Source organism: Tachypleus tridentatus, unplaced genomic scaffold (genome assembly GCF_004210375.1).
Source record: "Tachypleus tridentatus isolate NWPU-2018 unplaced genomic scaffold, ASM421037v1 Hic_cluster_1, whole genome shotgun sequence".
Taxonomy (NCBI): Eukaryota; Metazoa; Arthropoda; class Merostomata; order Xiphosura; family Limulidae; genus Tachypleus; species Tachypleus tridentatus.
In genome coordinates this window covers 11076000-11094708 of record NW_027467777.1, presented here as the reverse complement: position 1 = coordinate 11094708, position 18709 = coordinate 11076000, and the positions used below count along the sequence as shown (strand labels likewise).

Sequence of the window (18709 nt, the reverse complement as noted above, 5' to 3'; positions counted from 1 at the left end):
CACTATTTATATTTGCAGTATATCATGACACTATTTATATTTACAGTATATCAGGACACTATTTATATTTACAGTACATCATAACACTATTTATATTTTTGTAGCTTGATGATGAAATTCAGTAGTTTTTTTTCTTATTTAAATACTGTTATCAGAATAGAAAAGGGAAGTAAAGATATTCAAACAGATCATTTGTTTTGCATGCGATTACCAGTACGCTCTTCGAACTCTTGAGTCTTCATATCAGCTATTTCGTACTTAACTTTCTAAATTTAGAAATTCTTGTCCTAATGTTCCCAAGTTTTCTATGTTAACTGCAGTAATAGATACCACAGATATGTCCTATTTAAAGTTTTTTTTTTTCTTGGTTTGGAAATCTTGCCTAAAGCTACAGAGGGGATATTTAGGCATGTTCCTCCCAGGTTTAGAGGTGCAAGCCAGAAAACCTTATCCACTATTAACTCATGGGCTAGTTTCCTCTGATCGAATATTGGGCTCTTACTGTTACTGTCATAACACACCCATAGCCCTATAGTGAGAAGCTCGTTTTTCCAACAGTCGTGGAACCTCAAATTCACAGCCCAAATTCGCTATCCACTGACCCACTCTTGGTATTCTATTTCATTATAAGGCAAACGTTTGAACAATGGACGGCTTTCATTTGCTTACATAATATTAAGAAAATGTTTTCAGGGGAAACAAACGTTTCAAAATTTTATTTTGTAAAAAAATTTAGGACTGATTAATGGACGACTCAGTAAATGGAACAGCGTGACGTAAACTGCATTTTACTTTGCTAACATTCAGTTTTCAATCATTTAGCAGGTGAAAAAGCGCATTTCTTTTCCTTGCTTATCTGTGAAAGTTTGTAATAACACAATGTTATGCGTGTGTCACGTTCAGCCTTTTCATAACGAATCTAATTCATGAAACTGCTGTTTTCTATGTGTCTAAACGTGTACTCTACCTATACACCAAGTAGGTAAATTAGTGTCTAAACGTGTGCTCTACCTATACACCAAGTATGTAGATTAGTGTCTAAACATGTGCTCCACCTATATATCAAATAGATAGTGTATAAAAGTGTGCTCCACCTATATATCAAATAGATAGTGTATATAAGTGTGCTCCACCTGTTGATGAAGCAGGTAAGTCAGTAAGTAATCGATTGCTCATAGCTATAGATGATACACCACACCTTATACGTTGTTAAAACAAAGATGCATTATTCACGTTTACTATTCAATTCTTTTGTTTCATTTAACGTGAGTGAACTTTGAAAAGACCTGTGGTAGTCTTCATTCAATATTGTTTATAGTCCAACTTCACAAGATGAGAGAAATATTTCTCATGATAAAAAAATGAATTGACCTGAAATAGAAGACATGTACTGGTTGTAATTAAACGCTAAGAAAAACAAACGTCTAAGCGTGAAGTCGATTATAATATTACTAAAACCTCTGTGCATATCACATCATAGATTGTTTAGCCATAGGGTTCAGATGAAAGGCGGAAGACTCTTCAAAACGTCGTCCATTACACTTGTGTTTCTGCAACAGGCAGTTGTTGCTTAGTTAAACTTGGCTTCATTACACCTGTTTTCTGCAACAGGCAGTTGTTGCTTAGTTTAACTTGGGTTCATTACACCTGTGTTTCTGCAACAGGCAGTTGTTGCTTAGTTTAACTTGGGTTCATTACACCTGTGTTTCTGCAACAGGCAGTTGTTGATTAGTTTAACTTGGGTTCATTACACCTGTGTTTCTGCAACAGGCAGTTGTTGATTAGTTTAACTTGGGTTCATTACACCTGTGTTTCTGCAACAGGCAGTTGTTGATTAGTTTAACTTGGGTTCATTACACCTGTGTTTCTGCAACAGGCAGTTGTTGATTAGTTTAACTTGGGTTCATTACACCTGTGTTTCTGCAACAGGCAGTTGTTGATTAGTTTAACTTGGGTTCATTACACCTGTGTTTCTGCAACAGGCAGTTGTTGATTAGTTTAACTTGGGTTCATTACACCTGTGTTTCTGCAACAGGCAGTTGTTGATTAGTTTAACTTAGTTCCCTCAGTGCTTATCGTCGCTCAATGATGGTCCTGTTGAATCAAATAATATAAGAAAAGATTATTCTAACCAGTTTCTGGTTCTCATGAATCCAACAATATAAAAAAGAAGGTTCTTCTAGTCTGTTGCTGGTCCTGATGAATCCAACAATGTAAAAAAGAAGGTTCTTCTCGCCTGTTGCTGGTCCTGCTGAATCTAATAACGGGAAACATAACTTTTGTGTAGAAAATAACAGTGAAGAGGAAAAACATTTGGTCTCGTTATAGTCTTTGTTATTTAAACTCTATCACTTTGAGAAGTATCAGCAAGCAGTATGAAGTAGTCAGTATATATATATATAAACTCTATCACTTTGAGAAGTATCAGCAAGCAGTATGAAGTAGTCAGTATATATATATATATAAACTCTATCACTTTGAGAAGTATCAGCAAGCAGTATGAAGTAGTCAGTATATATATATAAACTCTATCACTTTGAGAAGTATCAGCAAGCAGTATGAAGTAGTCAGGATATATATATAAACTCTATCACTTTGAGAAGTATCAGCAAGCAGTATGAAGTAGTCAGGTATATATATATAAACTCTATCACTTTGAGAAGTATCAGCAAGCAGTATGAAGTAGTCAGTATATATATATATAAACTCTATCACTTTGAGAAGTATCAGCAAGCAGTATGAAGTAGTCAGTATATATATATATAAACTCTATCACTTTGAGAAGTATCAGCAAGCAGTATGAAGTAGTCAGTATATATATATAAACTCTATCACTTTGAAGTATCAGCAAGAGTATGAAGTAGTCAGTATATATATATAAACTCTATCACTTTGAGAAGTATCAGCAAGCAGGTATGGAGTAGTCAGTATATATATATATCAACTCTATCACTTTGAGAAGTATCAGCAAGCAGTATGAAGTAGTCAGTATATATATAAAAAACTCTATCACTTTGAGAAGTATCAGCAAAGCAGTATGAAGTAGTCAGTATATATATATAAACTCTATCACTTTGAGAAGTATCAGCAAACAGTATATGAAGTAGTCAGTATGAAGTAGTCAGTATATATATAAACTCTATCACTTTGAGAAGTATCAGCAAGCAGTATGAAGTAGTCAGTATATATATATATAAACTCTATCACTTTGAGAAGTATCAGCAAGCAGTATGAAGTACAGTATATGGTATATATATATATAAAACTCTATCACTTTGAGAAGTATCAGCAAGAAGTATATGAAGTAGTCAGTAGTATATATATATATAAACTCTATCACTTTGAGAAGTATCAGCAAGCAGTATGAAGTAGTTAGTATATATATATATAAACTCAATCACTTTGAGAAGTATCAGCAAACGGTATGAAGTAGTCAGTATATATATATATAAACTCTATCACTTTGAGAAGTATCAGCAAGCAGTATGAAGTAGTCAGTATATATATATATCAACTCTATCACTTTGAGAAGCATCAGCAAGCAGTATGAAGTAGTCAGTATATATATATAAACTCTATCAACTTTGAGAAGTATCCAGCAAAGCATGAAGTAATATATATATATAACTCTATCACTTTGAGAAGTATCAGCAAGCAGTATGAAGTAGTCAGTATATATATATAAACTCTATCACTTTGAGAAGTATCAAAGCAAGCACAGTATGAAGTAGTCAGTATATATATATATAAACCCCATCACTTTGAGAGTAGGCAGCAGTTAGTATGAAGTAGTCAGTACATATATATATAAACTCTATCACTTTGAGAAGTATCAGCAAGCAATATGTCAAGTAGTCAGTATATATATATAAACTCTATCACTTTGAGAAGTATCAGCAAGCAGTATGAAGTAGTCAGTATATATATATATATAAACTCTATCACTTTGAGAAGTATCAGCAAGCAGTATAAAAGTAGTCAGTATATATATATATATAAACTCTATCACTTTGAGAAGTATCAGCAAGCAGTATGAAGTAGTCAGTATATATATATAAACTCTATCACTTTGAGAAGTATCCAGCAAGAAGCAGTGTATATAGGTAGTAGTCAGTATATATATGTATATTTAAACTCTATCACTTTGAGAAGTATCAGCAAGCAGCAATGAAGTAGTCAGTATATATATATAAACTCTATCACTTTGAGAAGTATCAGTAAGCAGTATGAAGTAGTCAGTATATATATGTATAAACTCTATCACTTTGAGAAGTATCAGCAAGCAGTATGAAGTAGTCAGTACTATATATATATAAACTCTATCACTTTGAGAAGTATCAGCAAGCAGTATGAAGTAGTCGGTATATATATATAAACTCTATCACTTTGAGAAGTATCAGCAAGCAGTATGAAGTAGTCAGTATATATATATAAACTCTATCACTTTTGAGAAGTATCAGCAAGCAGTATGTGAGTAGTCAGTATATATATATATAAACTCTATCACTTTGAGAAGTATCAGCAAGCGGTATGAAGTAGTCAGTATATGTATATAAGCTCTATCACTTTGAGAAGTATCAGCAAGCAGTATGAAGTAGTCAGTATATATAAACTCTATCACTTTGAGAAGTATCAGCAAGCAGTATGAGGTAGTCAATATATATATATATATAAACTCCATCACCTTTGAGGAAGTATCAGCAAGCAGTATGAAGTAGTCAGTATATATATATAAACTCTCTATCACTTTGAAGTATCAGCAAGTAGTATGAAGTAGTCAGTATATATATATATAAACCCTATCACTTTGAGGAAGTATCAGCAAGCAGTATGAAGTAGTCAGTATATATATATAAACTCTATCACTTTGAGAAGTATCAGCAAGCAGTATGAAGTAGTCAGTATATATATATAAACTCTATCACTTTGAGAAGTATCAGCAAGCAGTATGAGAGTAGTCAGTATATATATATAAACTCTATCACTTTGAGAAGTATCAGCAAAGCAGTATGAAGTAGTCAGTTATATATATATATAAACTCTATCACTTTGAGAAGTATCAGCAAGCAGTATGAAGTAGTCAGTATATATATATAAACTCTATCACTTTGAGAAGTATCAGCAAGCAGTATGAAGTAGTCAGTATATATATATAAACTCTATCACTTTGAGAAGTATCAGCAAGCAGTATGAAGTAGTCAGTGATGGTATATATATATAAACTCTATCACTTTGAGAAGTATCAGCAAGCAGTATGAAGTAGTCAGTATATATATATAAACTCTATCACTTTGAGAAGTATCAGCAAGCAGTATGAAGTAGTCAGTATATATATATAAACTCTATCACTTTGAGAAGTATCAGCAAGCAGTATGAAGTAGTCAGTATATATATATAAACTCTATCACTTTGAGAAGTATCAGCAAGCAGTATGAAGTAGTCAGTATATATATATAAACTCTATCACTTTGAGAAGTATCAGCAAGCAGTATGAAGTAGTCAGTATATATATATATAAACTCTATCACTTTGAGAAGTATCAGCAAGCAGTATGAAGTAGTCAGTATATATATATAAACTCTATCACTTTGAGAAGTATCAGCAAGCAGTATGAAGTAGTCAGTATATATATATATAAACTCTATCACTTTGAGAAGTATCAGCAAGCAGTATGAAGTAGTTAGTATATATATATAAACTCAATCACTTTGAGAAGTATCAGCAAGCAGTATGAAGTAGTCAGTATATATATATATAAACTCTATCACTTTGAGAAGTATCAGCAAGCAGTATGAAGTAGTCAGTATATATATATAAACCTCTATCACTTTGAGAAGTATCAGCAAGCAGTATGAAGTAGTCAGTATATATATATAAACTCTATCACTTTGAGAAGTATCAGCAAGCAGTATGAAGTAGTCAGTATATATATATAAACTCTATCACTTTGAGAAGTATCAGCAAGCAGTATGAAGTAGTCAGTATATATATATAAACTCTATCACTTTGAGAAGTATCAGCAAGCAGTATGAAGTAGTCAGTATATATATATAAACTCTATCACTTTGAGAAGTATCAGCAAGCAGTATGAAGTAGTCAGTATATATATATAAACTCTATCACTTTGAGAAGTATCAGCAAGCAGTATGAAGTAGTCAGTATATATATATATAAACTCTATCACTTTGAGAAGTATCAGCAAGCAGTATGAAGTAGTCAGTATATATATATAAACTCTATCACTTTGAGAAGTATCAGCAAGCAGTATGAAGTAGTCAGTATATATATATATAACTCTCATCACTTTGAGAAGTATCAGCAAGCAGTATGAAGTAGTCAGTATATATATATATAAACTCTATCACTTTGAGAAGTATCAGCAAGCAGTATGAAGTAGTCAGTATATATATATATAAACTCTATCACTTTGAGAAGTATCAGCAAGCAGTATGAAGTAGTCAGTATATATATATATAAACTCTATCACTTTGAGAAGTATCAGCAAGCAGTATGAAGTAGTCAGTATATATATATAAACTCTATCACTTTGAGAAGTATCAGCAAGCAGTATGAAGTAGTCAGTATATATATATAAACCCTATCACTTTGAGAAGTATCAGCAAGCAGTATGAAGTAGTCAGTATATATATATAAACTCTATCACTTTGAGAAGTATCAGCAAGCAGTATGAAGTAGTCAGTATATATATATATAAACTCTATCACTTTGAGAAGTATCAGCAAGCAGTATGAAGTAGTCAGTATATATATATATAAACCCTATCACTTTGAGAAGTATCAGCAAGCAGTATGAAGTAGTCAGTATATATATATAAACTCTATCACTTTGAGAAGTATCAGCAAGCAGTATGAAGTAGTCAGTATATATATATAAACTCTATCACTTTGAGAAGTATCAGCAAGCAGTATGAAGTAGTCAGTATATATATATAAACTCTATCACTTTGAGAAGTATCAGCAAGCAGTATGAAGTAGTCAGTATATATATATATAAACTCTATCACTTTGAGAAGTATCAGCAAGCAGTATGAAGTAGTCAGTATATATATAAACTCTATCACTTTGAGAAGTATCAGCAAGCAGTATGAAGTAGTCAGTATATATATATATAAACTCTATCACTTTGAGAAGTATCAGCAAGCAGTATGAAGTAGTCAGTATATATATATAAACTCTATCACTTTGAGAAGTATCAGCAAGCAGTATGAAGTAGTCAGTATATATATATAAACTCTATCACTTTGAGAAGTATCAGCAAGCAGTATGAAGTAGTCAGTATATATATATAAACCTCTATCACTTTGAGAAGTATCAGCAAGCAGTATGAAGTAGTCAGTATATATATATATATAACTCTATCACTTTGAGAAGTATCAGCAAGCAGTATGAAGTAGTCAGTATATATATATATATAAACTCTATCACTTTGAGAAGTATCAGCAAGCAGTATGAAGTAGTCACTCTATCACTTTATATATATAAACTCTATCACTTTGAGAAGTATCAGCAAGCAGTATGAAGTAGTCAGTATATATATATAAACTCTATCACTTTGAGAAGTATCAGCAAGCAGTATGAAGTAGTCAGTATATATATATAAACCTATCACTTTGAGAAGTATCAGCAAGCAGTATGAAGTAGTCAGTATATATATATATATATAAACTATCAGCAAGCAATCACTTTGAGAAGTATCAGCAAGCAGTATGAAGTAGTCAGTATATATATATAAACTCTATCACTTTGAGAAGTATCAGCAAGCAGTATGAAGTAGTCAGTATATATATATAAACCCTATCACTTTGAGAAGTATCAGCAAGCAGTATGAAGTAGTCAGTATATATATATAAACTCTATCACTTTGAGAAGTATCAGCAAGCAGTATGAAGTAGTCAGTATATATATATAAACTCTATCACTTTGAGAAGTATCAGCAAGCAGTATGAAGTAGTCAGTATATATATATAAACTCTATCACTTTGAGAAGTATCAGCAAAGCAGTATGAAGTAGTCAGTATATATATATAAACTCTATCACTTTGAGAAGTATCAGCAAGCAGTATGAAGTAGTCAGTATATATATATAAACCCTATCACTTTGAGAAGTATCAGCAAGCAGTATGAAGTAGTCAGTATATATATAAACTCTATCACTTTGAGAAGTATCAGCAAGCAGTATGAAGTAGTCAGTATATATATATAAACTCAATCACTTTGAGAAGTATCAGCAAGCAGTATGAAGTAGTCAGTATATATATATAAACTCTATCACTTTGAGAAGTATCAGCAAGCAGTATGAAGTAGTCAGTATATATATATAAACTCTATCACTTTGAGAAGTATCAGCAAGCAGTATGAAGTAGTCAGTATATATATATAAACTCTATCACTTTGAGAAGTATCAGCAAGCAGTATGAAGTAGTCAGTATATATATATATAAACTCTATCACTTTGAGAAGTATCAGCAAGCAGTATGAAGTAGTCAGTATATATATATAAACTCTATCACTTTGAGAAGTATCAGCAAGCAGTATGAAGTAGTCAGTATATATATATAAACTCTATCACTTTGAGAAGTATCAGCAAGCAGTATGAAGTAGTCAGTATATATATATATAAACTCTATCACTTTGAGAAGTATCAGCAAGCAGTATGAAGTAGTCAGTATATATATATATAAACTCTATCACTTTGAGAAGTATCAGCAAGCAGTATGAAGTAGTCAGTATATATATATAAACTCTATCACTTTGAGAAGTATCAGCAAGCAGTATGAAGTGAGAAGTCAGCAAGCAGTATGAAGTAGTATATATATATATAAACTCTATCACTTTGAGAAGTATCAGCAAGCAGTATGAAGTAGTCAGTATATATATATAAACTCTATCACTTTGAGAAGTATCAGCAAGCAGTATGAAGTAGTCAGTATATATATATATAAACTCTATCACTTTGAGAAGTATCAGCAAGCAGTATGAAGTAGTCAGTATATATATATAAACTCTATCACTTTGAGAAGTATCAGCAAGCAGTATGAAGTAGTCAGTATATATATATATAAACTCTATCACTTTGAGAAGTATCAGCAAGCAGTATGAAGTAGTCAGTATATATATATAAACTCTATCACTTTGAGAAGTATCAGCAAGCAGTATGAAGTAGTCAGTATATATATATAAACTCTATCACTTTGAGAAGTATCAGCAAGCAGTATGAAGTAGTCAGTATATATATATAAACTCTATCACTTTGAGAAGTATCAGCAAGCAGTATGAAGTAGTCAGTATATATATATAAACTCTATCACTTTGAGAAGTATCAGCAAGCAGTATGAAGTAGTCAGTATATATATATATAAACTCTATCACTTTGAGAAGTATCAGCAAGCAGTATGAAGTAGTCAGTATATATATATAAACTCTATTACTTTGAGAAGTATCAGCAAGCATCAAAGCAGTATGAAGTCAGCAAGCAGTATGAAGTATATATATATATATAAACTCTATCACTTTGAGAAGCATCAGCAAGCAGTATGAAGTAGTCAGTATATATATATAAACTCTATCACTTTGAGAAGTATCAGCAAGCAGTATGAAGTAGTCAGTATATATATATAAACTCTATCACTTTGAGAAGTATCAGCAAGCAGTATGAAGTAGTCAGTATATATATATAAACTCTATCACTTTGAGAAGTATCAGCAAGCAGTATGAAGTAGTCAGTATATATATATATAAACTCTATCACTTTGAGAAGTATCAGCAAGCAGTATGAAGTAGTCAGTATATATATATATATAAACTCTATCACTTTGAGAAGTATCAGCAAGCAGTATGAAGTAGTCAGTATATATATATAAACTCTATCACTTTGAGAAGTATCAGCAAGCAGTATGAAGTAGTCAGTATATATATATAAACTCTATCACTTTGAGAAGTATCAGCAAGCAGTATGAAGTAGTCAGTATATATATTTATAAACTCTATCACTTTGAGAAGTATCAGCAAGCAGTATGAAGTAGTCAGTATATATATATAAACTCTATCACTTTGAGAAGTATCAGCAAGCAGTATGAAGTAGTCAGTATTGTATGCAGTAAAAACTACAAAATGATTATTTTTTTCTCGTGATGAAACTGAAATTCGCAGCAAAAGCTCAAAGATTCGACACAGAAACAAATAATTTTTATTTTATATTAGGGAGATGATATACGTGTAGTTTACCTGCAGATTGACAAGGAAAACTGCTCTAATAAATCCAGCAAGATATTTTATTCATTCCCAAGAGAACAGTTGTTTTGTCGCAGTGCATTGAGAAATAAAGAAGTCGTATGTGTGTGTTGTGTTTTGTTAAACTGTCGTTTCTTGGTAACTTCTAGGTATGGAATTCGGGACAATAATATATAACCCTTTAGGTTAGTTTTCACCAGCAAATCTTGAAAAATTTAAAAATCATTAGGTGCGTTTTTCATGTATAGCATTGCTGTTGACAGCCTTCGTGAAGATGTGAGGCTGAGTATATATAATATAATATATATATATATATATATATATAGGCACGTCTGTCTTCCATCGTCTCGTTACCATGGAAACGTGACAGAACATCAGGAGAGCAAATCAAAGAAAAATCTCATTAATACAAAAAAAATACCTTTGCCAGATAGAGGTTATGACATTTTTTAGCTTTTTCCAAAGCTGTAATGTACATGTTGTCTTTGGTGTATGGACTTTTCTTAATTTGTTTTTAAAGTATGTTCAGATAGTGAGTCAATTAAGATGTCGTGTTCAAAGACAGTGTAGAGGTATGAGTTCAAAAAAATTGTATCACAGTGGCTTAAGTAATGTAATTTACAATATGTTTCACAATGGTACCAGACAAGGAGATATTGACAATTAAATAAGTCGTATTTCACAATGGTACCAGACAAGGAGATATTGTCAATTAAATAAGTCATGTTTCACAATGGTACCAGACAAGGGGATATTGTCAATTAAATAAGTCGTGTTTCACAATGGTACCAGACAAGGTGATATTGTCAATTAAATAAGTCATGTTTCACAATGGTACCAGACAAGGGGATATTGTCAATTAAATAAGTCGTGTTTCACAATGGTACCAGACAAGGTGATATTGTCAATTAAATAAGTCATGTTTCACAATGGTACCAGACAAGGGGATATTGTCAATTAAATAAGTCGTATTTCACAATGGTACCAGACAAGGGGATATTGTCAATTAAATAAGTCATGTTTCACAATGGTACCAGACAAGGGGATATTGTCAATTAAATAAGTCGTATTTCACAATGGTACCAGACAAGGAGATATTGTCAATTAAATAAGTCATGTTTCACAATGGTACCAGACAAGGGGATATTGTCAATTAAATAAGTCGTGTTTCACAATGGTACCAGACAAGGTGATATTGTCAATTAAATAAGTCATGTTTCACAATGGTACCAGACAAGGGGATATTGTCAATTAAATAAGTCGTATTTCACAATGGTACCAGACAAGGAGATATTGTCAATTAAATAAGTCATGTTTCACAATGGTACCAGACAAGGGGATATTGTCAATTAAATAAGTCATGTTTCACAATGGTACCAAACAAGGTGATATTCAATTAAATAAGTCATGTTTCACAATGGTACCAGACAAGGGGATATTGTCAATTAAATAAGTCATGTTTCACAATGGTACCAGACAAGGAGATATTGTCAATTAAATAAGTCATGTTTCACAATGGTACCAGACAAGGAGATATTGACAATTAAATAAGTCATGTTTCACAATGGTACCAGACAAGGAGATATTGTCAATTAAATAAGTCATGTTTCACAATGGTACCAGACAAGGAGATATTGTCAATTAAATAAGTCATGTTTCACAATGGTACCAGACAAGGAGATATTGTCAATTAAATAAGTCATGTTTCACAATGGTACCAGACAAGGAGATATTGACAATTAAATAAGTCATGTTTCACAATGGTACCAGACAAGGTGATATTGTCAATTAAATAAGTCATGCTTCACAATGGTACCAGACAAGGTGATATTGTCAATTAAATAAGTCGTGTTTCACAATGGTACCAGACAAGGAGATATTGTCAATTAAATAAGTAGTGTTTCACAATGGTACCAGACAAGGAGATATTGACAATTAAATAAGTCATGTTTCACAATGGTACCAGACAAGGTGATATTGTCAATTAAATAAGTCATGTTTCACAATGGTACCAGACAAGGAGATATTGTCAATTAAATAAGTCATGTTTCACAATGGTACCAGACAAGGAGATATTGTCAATTAAATAAGTCATATTTCACAATGGTACCAGACAATGTGATATTGTCAATTAAATAAGTCATGTTTCACAATGGTACCAGACAAGGAGATATTGTCAATTAAATAAGTCATGTTTCACAATGGTACCAGACAAGGAGATATTGTCAATTAAATAAGTCATGTTTCACAATGGTACCAGACAAGGTGATATTGTCAATTAAATAAGTCATGTTTCACAATGGTACCAGACAAGGTGATATTGTCAATTAAATAAGTCATGTTTCACAATGGTACCAGACAAGGATATATTGTTAATTAAATAGGTCGTGTTTCACAATGGTACCAGACAAGGAGATATTGTCAATTAAATAAGTCATGTTTCACAATGGTACCAGACAAGGAGATATTGACAATTAAATAAGTCATGTTTCACAATGGTACCAGACAAGGTGATATTGTCAATTAAATAAGTCATGTTTCACAATGGTACCAGACAAGGAGATATTGACAATTGAATAAGTCATGTTTCACAATGGTACCAGACAAGGTGATATTGTCAATTAAATAAGTCATGTTTCACAATGGTACCAGACAAGGAGATATTGTCAATTAAATAAGTCATGTTTCACAATGGTACCAGACAAGGTGATATTGTCAATTAAATAAGTCATGCTTCACAATGGTACCAGACAAGGTGATATTGTCAATTAAATAAGTCGTGTTTCACAATGGTACCAGACAAGGAGATATTGTCAATTAAATAAGTCATGCTTCACAATGGTACCAGACAAGGTGATATTGTCAATTAAATAAGTCGTGTTTCACAATGGTACCAGACAAGGAGATATTGTCAATTAAATAAGTAGTGTTTCACAATGGTACCAGACAAGGAGATATTGACAATTAAATAAGTCATGTTTCACAATGGTACCAGACAAGGTGATATTGTCAATTAAATAAGTCATGTTTCACAATGGTACCAGACAAGGAGATATTGTCAATTAAATAAGTCATGTTTCACAATGGTACCAGACAAGGAGATATTGTCAATTAAATAAGTCATATTTCACAATGGTACCAGACAAGGTGATATTGTCAATTAAATAAGTCATGTTTCACAATGGTACCAGACAAGGAGATATTGTCAATTAAATAAGTCATGTTTCACAATGGTACCAGACAAGGTGATGTTGTCAATTAAATAAGTCATGTTTCACAATGGTACCAGACAAGGTGATATTGTCAATTAAATAAGTCATGTTTCACAATGGTACCAGACAAGGTGATATTGTCAATTAAATAAGTCATGTTTCACAATGGTACCAAACAAGGATATATTGTCAATTAAATAGGTCGTGTTTCACAATGGTACCAGACAAGGAGATATTGTCAATTAAATAAGTCATGTTTCACAATGGTACCAGACAAGGAGATATTGACAATTAAATAAGTCATCTTTCACAATGGTACCAGACAAGGTGATATTGTCAATTAAATAAGTCATGTTTCACAATGGTACCAGACAAGGAGATATTGTCAATTAAATAAGTCATGTTTCACAATGGTACCAGACAAGGAGATATTGTCAATTAAATAAGTCATGTTTCACAATGGTACCAGACAAGGAGATATTGTCAATTAAATAAGTCATGTTTCACAATGGTATTTTTCCACAAAAAGATTAGATCCTATTTATCTCTTTTCCACACCTGTTCTGAACAAATTGTATTTTGGGCTAAGAGAATAACGCTCAGCACAATCATGCCTTCATTATAAAACTTTTTAAAAGTTTTTTCCACGCTTGAGTTTGTAGTTTTTTCGTACTTTCTTAGTAGCCTGTGGCTTCAGCTTTAACTTTGATCGATGGAATGAGTTTGCTTTATTTCTACTCACAGCAACACGTGTGTGCCGTAAGCTAATACAGACATCATTAGTTTTAATACATTTTACAGACCCCTCACGTACCAGTGGGGGACATTTTTGTAGAAACAAACAAACAATTATCTAATCCGTTTTTTCTTAATTTAAACTGGTCTTGTTTGTTTTTTTACATTTCCATTGGCTATAATGAAAACATTTACCGCATCGTTTTATCGTTGAGGCTGCGAAAAGTAATATTAAGTTGTGAGGTGATTGACATCCGTCAGCGCATCACGAGCTTCATGGCCAAGAACGAGACACATATAAGTCTTCAAATGAAACACAGAAGTATTCAGGAACCAGTTAGAACAACGTTGGTAGATACTGTGAAGCAAGCCGAGTATAATATTAAGTCTGTAGCTGCTTTCAAAGTGTCCCTGTCTACTTATCCCACTGCTGACTATCGTAATGCTTCCACCTTCCATACGGTATCATAGGAGAAATCGTTCGTATTAAAATTCAAAGCTAAAAATAAAAGGTGATAGCAGACACATAAAAGGCTGGTAATCTGTTAATTAACAATTATCAGAATGTCTCTTTAGTAATATATACTGAATTTACTACCAGCAGGTAGACCTTAGTACCAGCTGGTACGGAGACTTAAGGATGTTGTATTTTATTTAAAAATGTATCAGTTAACAAATAAAACCTTGTCTTGAAAAGATACATTCAAAACCAACCTCTTCCGGTGTTTCCAGTTTCAACCAACTTTTAGTATTCAACAGCTTGGCTCATGAGGATTTGGTTTGTTTTGAATTTCGAGCAAAGCTACACGAGGACTATCTGGGCTAGCCGTCTCTAATTTAGCAGTGTAACACGAGAGCTAGTCTATGTGTAAGTAACTAGTCATCACCACCTACCGCCAACTCTTGGGCTACTCTTTTACCAACGAATAGTGGGATTGACCGTTACATTATAACGCCCTCGCGGCTGAAAAGGCGATCATGTTTGGTTTGACGGAGATTCGAACCCGTGACCCTCAGATTACGATTCGAGTGCCTTATCCACATTGCCATGCAGGTACTTGGCTCATAAGGGACGTGTTACAAAATGCGCATATCCAGGTGTTTGTTTCTCACAAATATATATATATATTCGATAATTTTTTTTCTTCACCCAAAACAGACAATTTTGTCAATCACCTATATATTGCCCATGCTTGTCCTTTAAGCTGTTGGGATATTATAGTGTGTCGGTCAATACCCACTAGTCATTGGTAAACATTAACCCAAGAGTATGTGTTGTTGCTTACCCGATAACTTCAAAATTAGTGACAGACAGCGCAGGTAACCGTCGAGTAGTTTTGTATGAAATTCAACAACAACAAAAGTGATTAATGGATTAATTTTAAGAATCTTCAACCGTGGAAATGTAACGGCTGCCTTAAAATGTGGCGTCTTGATTCATCCAAGAGATGGACGACATATCTGAGCTGTCTTCACTGTTAATTACGTTAATTGTTGATGAAGTCGAATATCGTTCAATTAACAGAAACGTTTGTGAACTGTGTGTAACTTCTATTGAAAGGTGTTTTATATCTGTACAGATTGTCCTAATGATATATCTTATATAATTGTAAGAATAGTCTTGTACGTGCCATAACAAATGGAACAAAATGTTATGGAAATTTAACGTCACATTTGATTTCGGCAGGCATGGCCAGGTGGTTAGGGTCCCAGGTTCGAATCCTCGTCACACCAAACATGCTCGCCCTTTCAAAAAAAGCCGCGGGGCGTTATAATGTGACGGTTAAAGAGTAGCCCAAGAGTTGGCGGTGGGTGATGATGACTAGCTGCCTTCTCTCTAGTCTTACACTGCTGAATTAGGGACGGCTAGCACAGATAGCCCTTGTGTAGCTGTGCGCGAACTTAAAAAAAAACGACATCAACAACGTAAAAACAAAACGTTTAGTTTTAATGTTATACATCAACAACATAAAAACAAACACATTTAGTTTTAATGTTTTACATCAACAACATAAAAACAACACGTTTAGTTTTAATGTTTTACACTAACAACATAAAAACAACACATTTAGTTTTAATGTTTTACATCAACAGCATAAAAACAACACTTTAGTTTTAATGTTATACATCAACAACTAAAAAAACAAACACATTTGGTTTTAATGTTTTACATCAACAACATAAAAACAACACGTTTAGTTTGCATGTTATACATCAACAAGATAAAACATACACGTTTAGTTTTAATGTTATACATCAACAACATAAAAACAAACACATTTAGTTTTAATGTTTTACATCAACAACATAAAACAACACGTTTAGTTTTAATGTTATACATCAACAACATAAAAACAAACACATTTAGTTTTAATGTTTTACATCAACAACATAAAAACAACACGTTTAGTTTTAATGTTTTACATCAACAACATAAAAACAACACTTTAGTTTTAATGTTATACATCAACAACTAAAAAAACAAACACGTTTGGTTTAAATGTTTTACATCAACAACATAAAAACAACACGTTTAGTTTGCATGTTATACATCAACAACGTAAAAACATACACGTTTAGTTTTAATGTTATACATCAACAACATAAAAACAACACGTTTAGTTTGCATGTTATACATCAACAAGATAAAACATACACGTTTAGTTTTAATGTTATACATCAACAACATAAAAACAAACACATTTAGTTTTAATGTTTTACATCAACAACATAAAAACAACACGTTTAGTTTTAATGTTATACATCAACAACATAAAAACAAACACATTTAGTTTTAATGTTTTACATCAACAACATAAAATCAACACGTTTAGTTTTAATGTTTTACATCAACAACATAAAAACAACACTTTAGTTTTAATGTTATACATCAACAACTAAAAAACAAACACGTTTGGTTTAAATGTTTTACATCAACAACATAAAAACAACACGTTTAGTTTGCATGTTATACATCAACAACGTAAAAACATACACGTTTAGTTTTAATGTTATACATCAACAACATAAAAACAAACACGTTTAGTTTTAATGTTATACATCAACAACAGGAAAACAAACACGGTTAGTTTTAAATGTTATACATGAACAACGTAAAAGCAAACACGTTTAGTTTTAATGTTATACATCAACAACAGAAAAACATACACGGTTAGTTTTAAATGTTATACATGAACAACATAAAAACAACACGTTTATTTTGCATGTTATACATCAACAACATAAAAATAAACACGTTTAGTTTTAATGTTATACATCAACAACAGGAAAACAAACACGGTTAGTTTTAATGTTATGCATGAACAACATAAAAACAAACACGGTTAGTTTTAAATGTTATACATGAACAACATAAAAACAACACGTTTATTTTGCATGTTATACATCAACAATATAAAAACAAACACGGTTAGTTTTAATGTTATACATCAACAACAGGAAAACAAACACGGTTAGTTTTAAATGTTATACATAAACAACATAAAAACAACACGTTTATTTTGCATGTTATACATCAACAACATAAAAACAAACACGGTTAGTTTTAATGTTATACATCAACAACAGGAAAACAAACACGGTTAGTTTTAAATGTTATACATGAACAACATAAAAACAACACGTTTATTTTTAATGTTATACATCAACAACATAAAAATAAACACGTTTACTTTTAATGTTATACATCAACAACAGGAAAACAAACACGGTTAGTTTTAATGTTGTACATGAACAACATAAAAACAACACGTTTAGTTTTAATGTTATACATGAACAACATGAAAACAAACACGTTTACTTTTAATGTTATACATGAACAACATGAAAACAAACACGTTTAGTTTTAATGTTATACATGAACAACATGAAAACAACACGTTTAGTTTTAATGTTATACATGAACAACATGAAAACAAACACGGTTAGTTTTAATGTTATACATGAACAACATGAAAACAAACACGGTTATTTAAGTACAAGCCTTCCACTCCCTCTTCCGAAGTTCGTATTGGTTGCGTCCAATATGAGAGAGCTTATTGATTGGGTAAGAGAACCACACGCACTCCTATGTGTAGGCACTCTTACAGCGACCTCGTGGCTCTCGGTTAGCTCAGGCTTCCGATCGAGGTGGTTGTTGGCAAGAGGTCGTTTTTAGACAAGAAAATAACAAAAGTTATGGCATAACAAATGAGGACTTTACGCCTTCGAGACGAGGACTGGATACTAGAGAAAGGTAAGCGTTGTCGTCCGGCCCACACGTGCAGAATATAACTTAAATCTCGTGCCGTGTGTATCCACAAAGAGCAAGTTTGTCTTCCTCCTTAATAATTTACGTGGTTGTTCCTTCTTAGTATACAAAATTCTGTTCTACCGAAACGACGATCAGTGATGCCGTTTCTTTAAGTATCTGTACACCATGTCAGTAGTGTGAAGGTATACTTAAGTTAGGTTGTTATTATTGGTTAGTCCTTGTTCATGAGAGATTGTTTG

General features: G+C 32.3%; 1 protein-coding gene across 1 annotated transcript in view; it reads left to right on the top strand.

Annotated features, from left to right (window-relative positions):
• The window catches only part of LOC143242024 (uncharacterized), a 34178-nt gene extending 15722 nt beyond the window's left edge, over nt 1–18456 (top strand). The window contains exon 4 of the mRNA XM_076485366.1: nt 18295–18456. Coding sequence (XP_076341481.1) covers nt 18295–18456 — 162 coding nt within the window. The remainder of the gene's footprint in view (nt 1–18294) is intronic.
• The last annotated feature ends 253 nt before the right edge of the window (nt 18457–18709 follow it).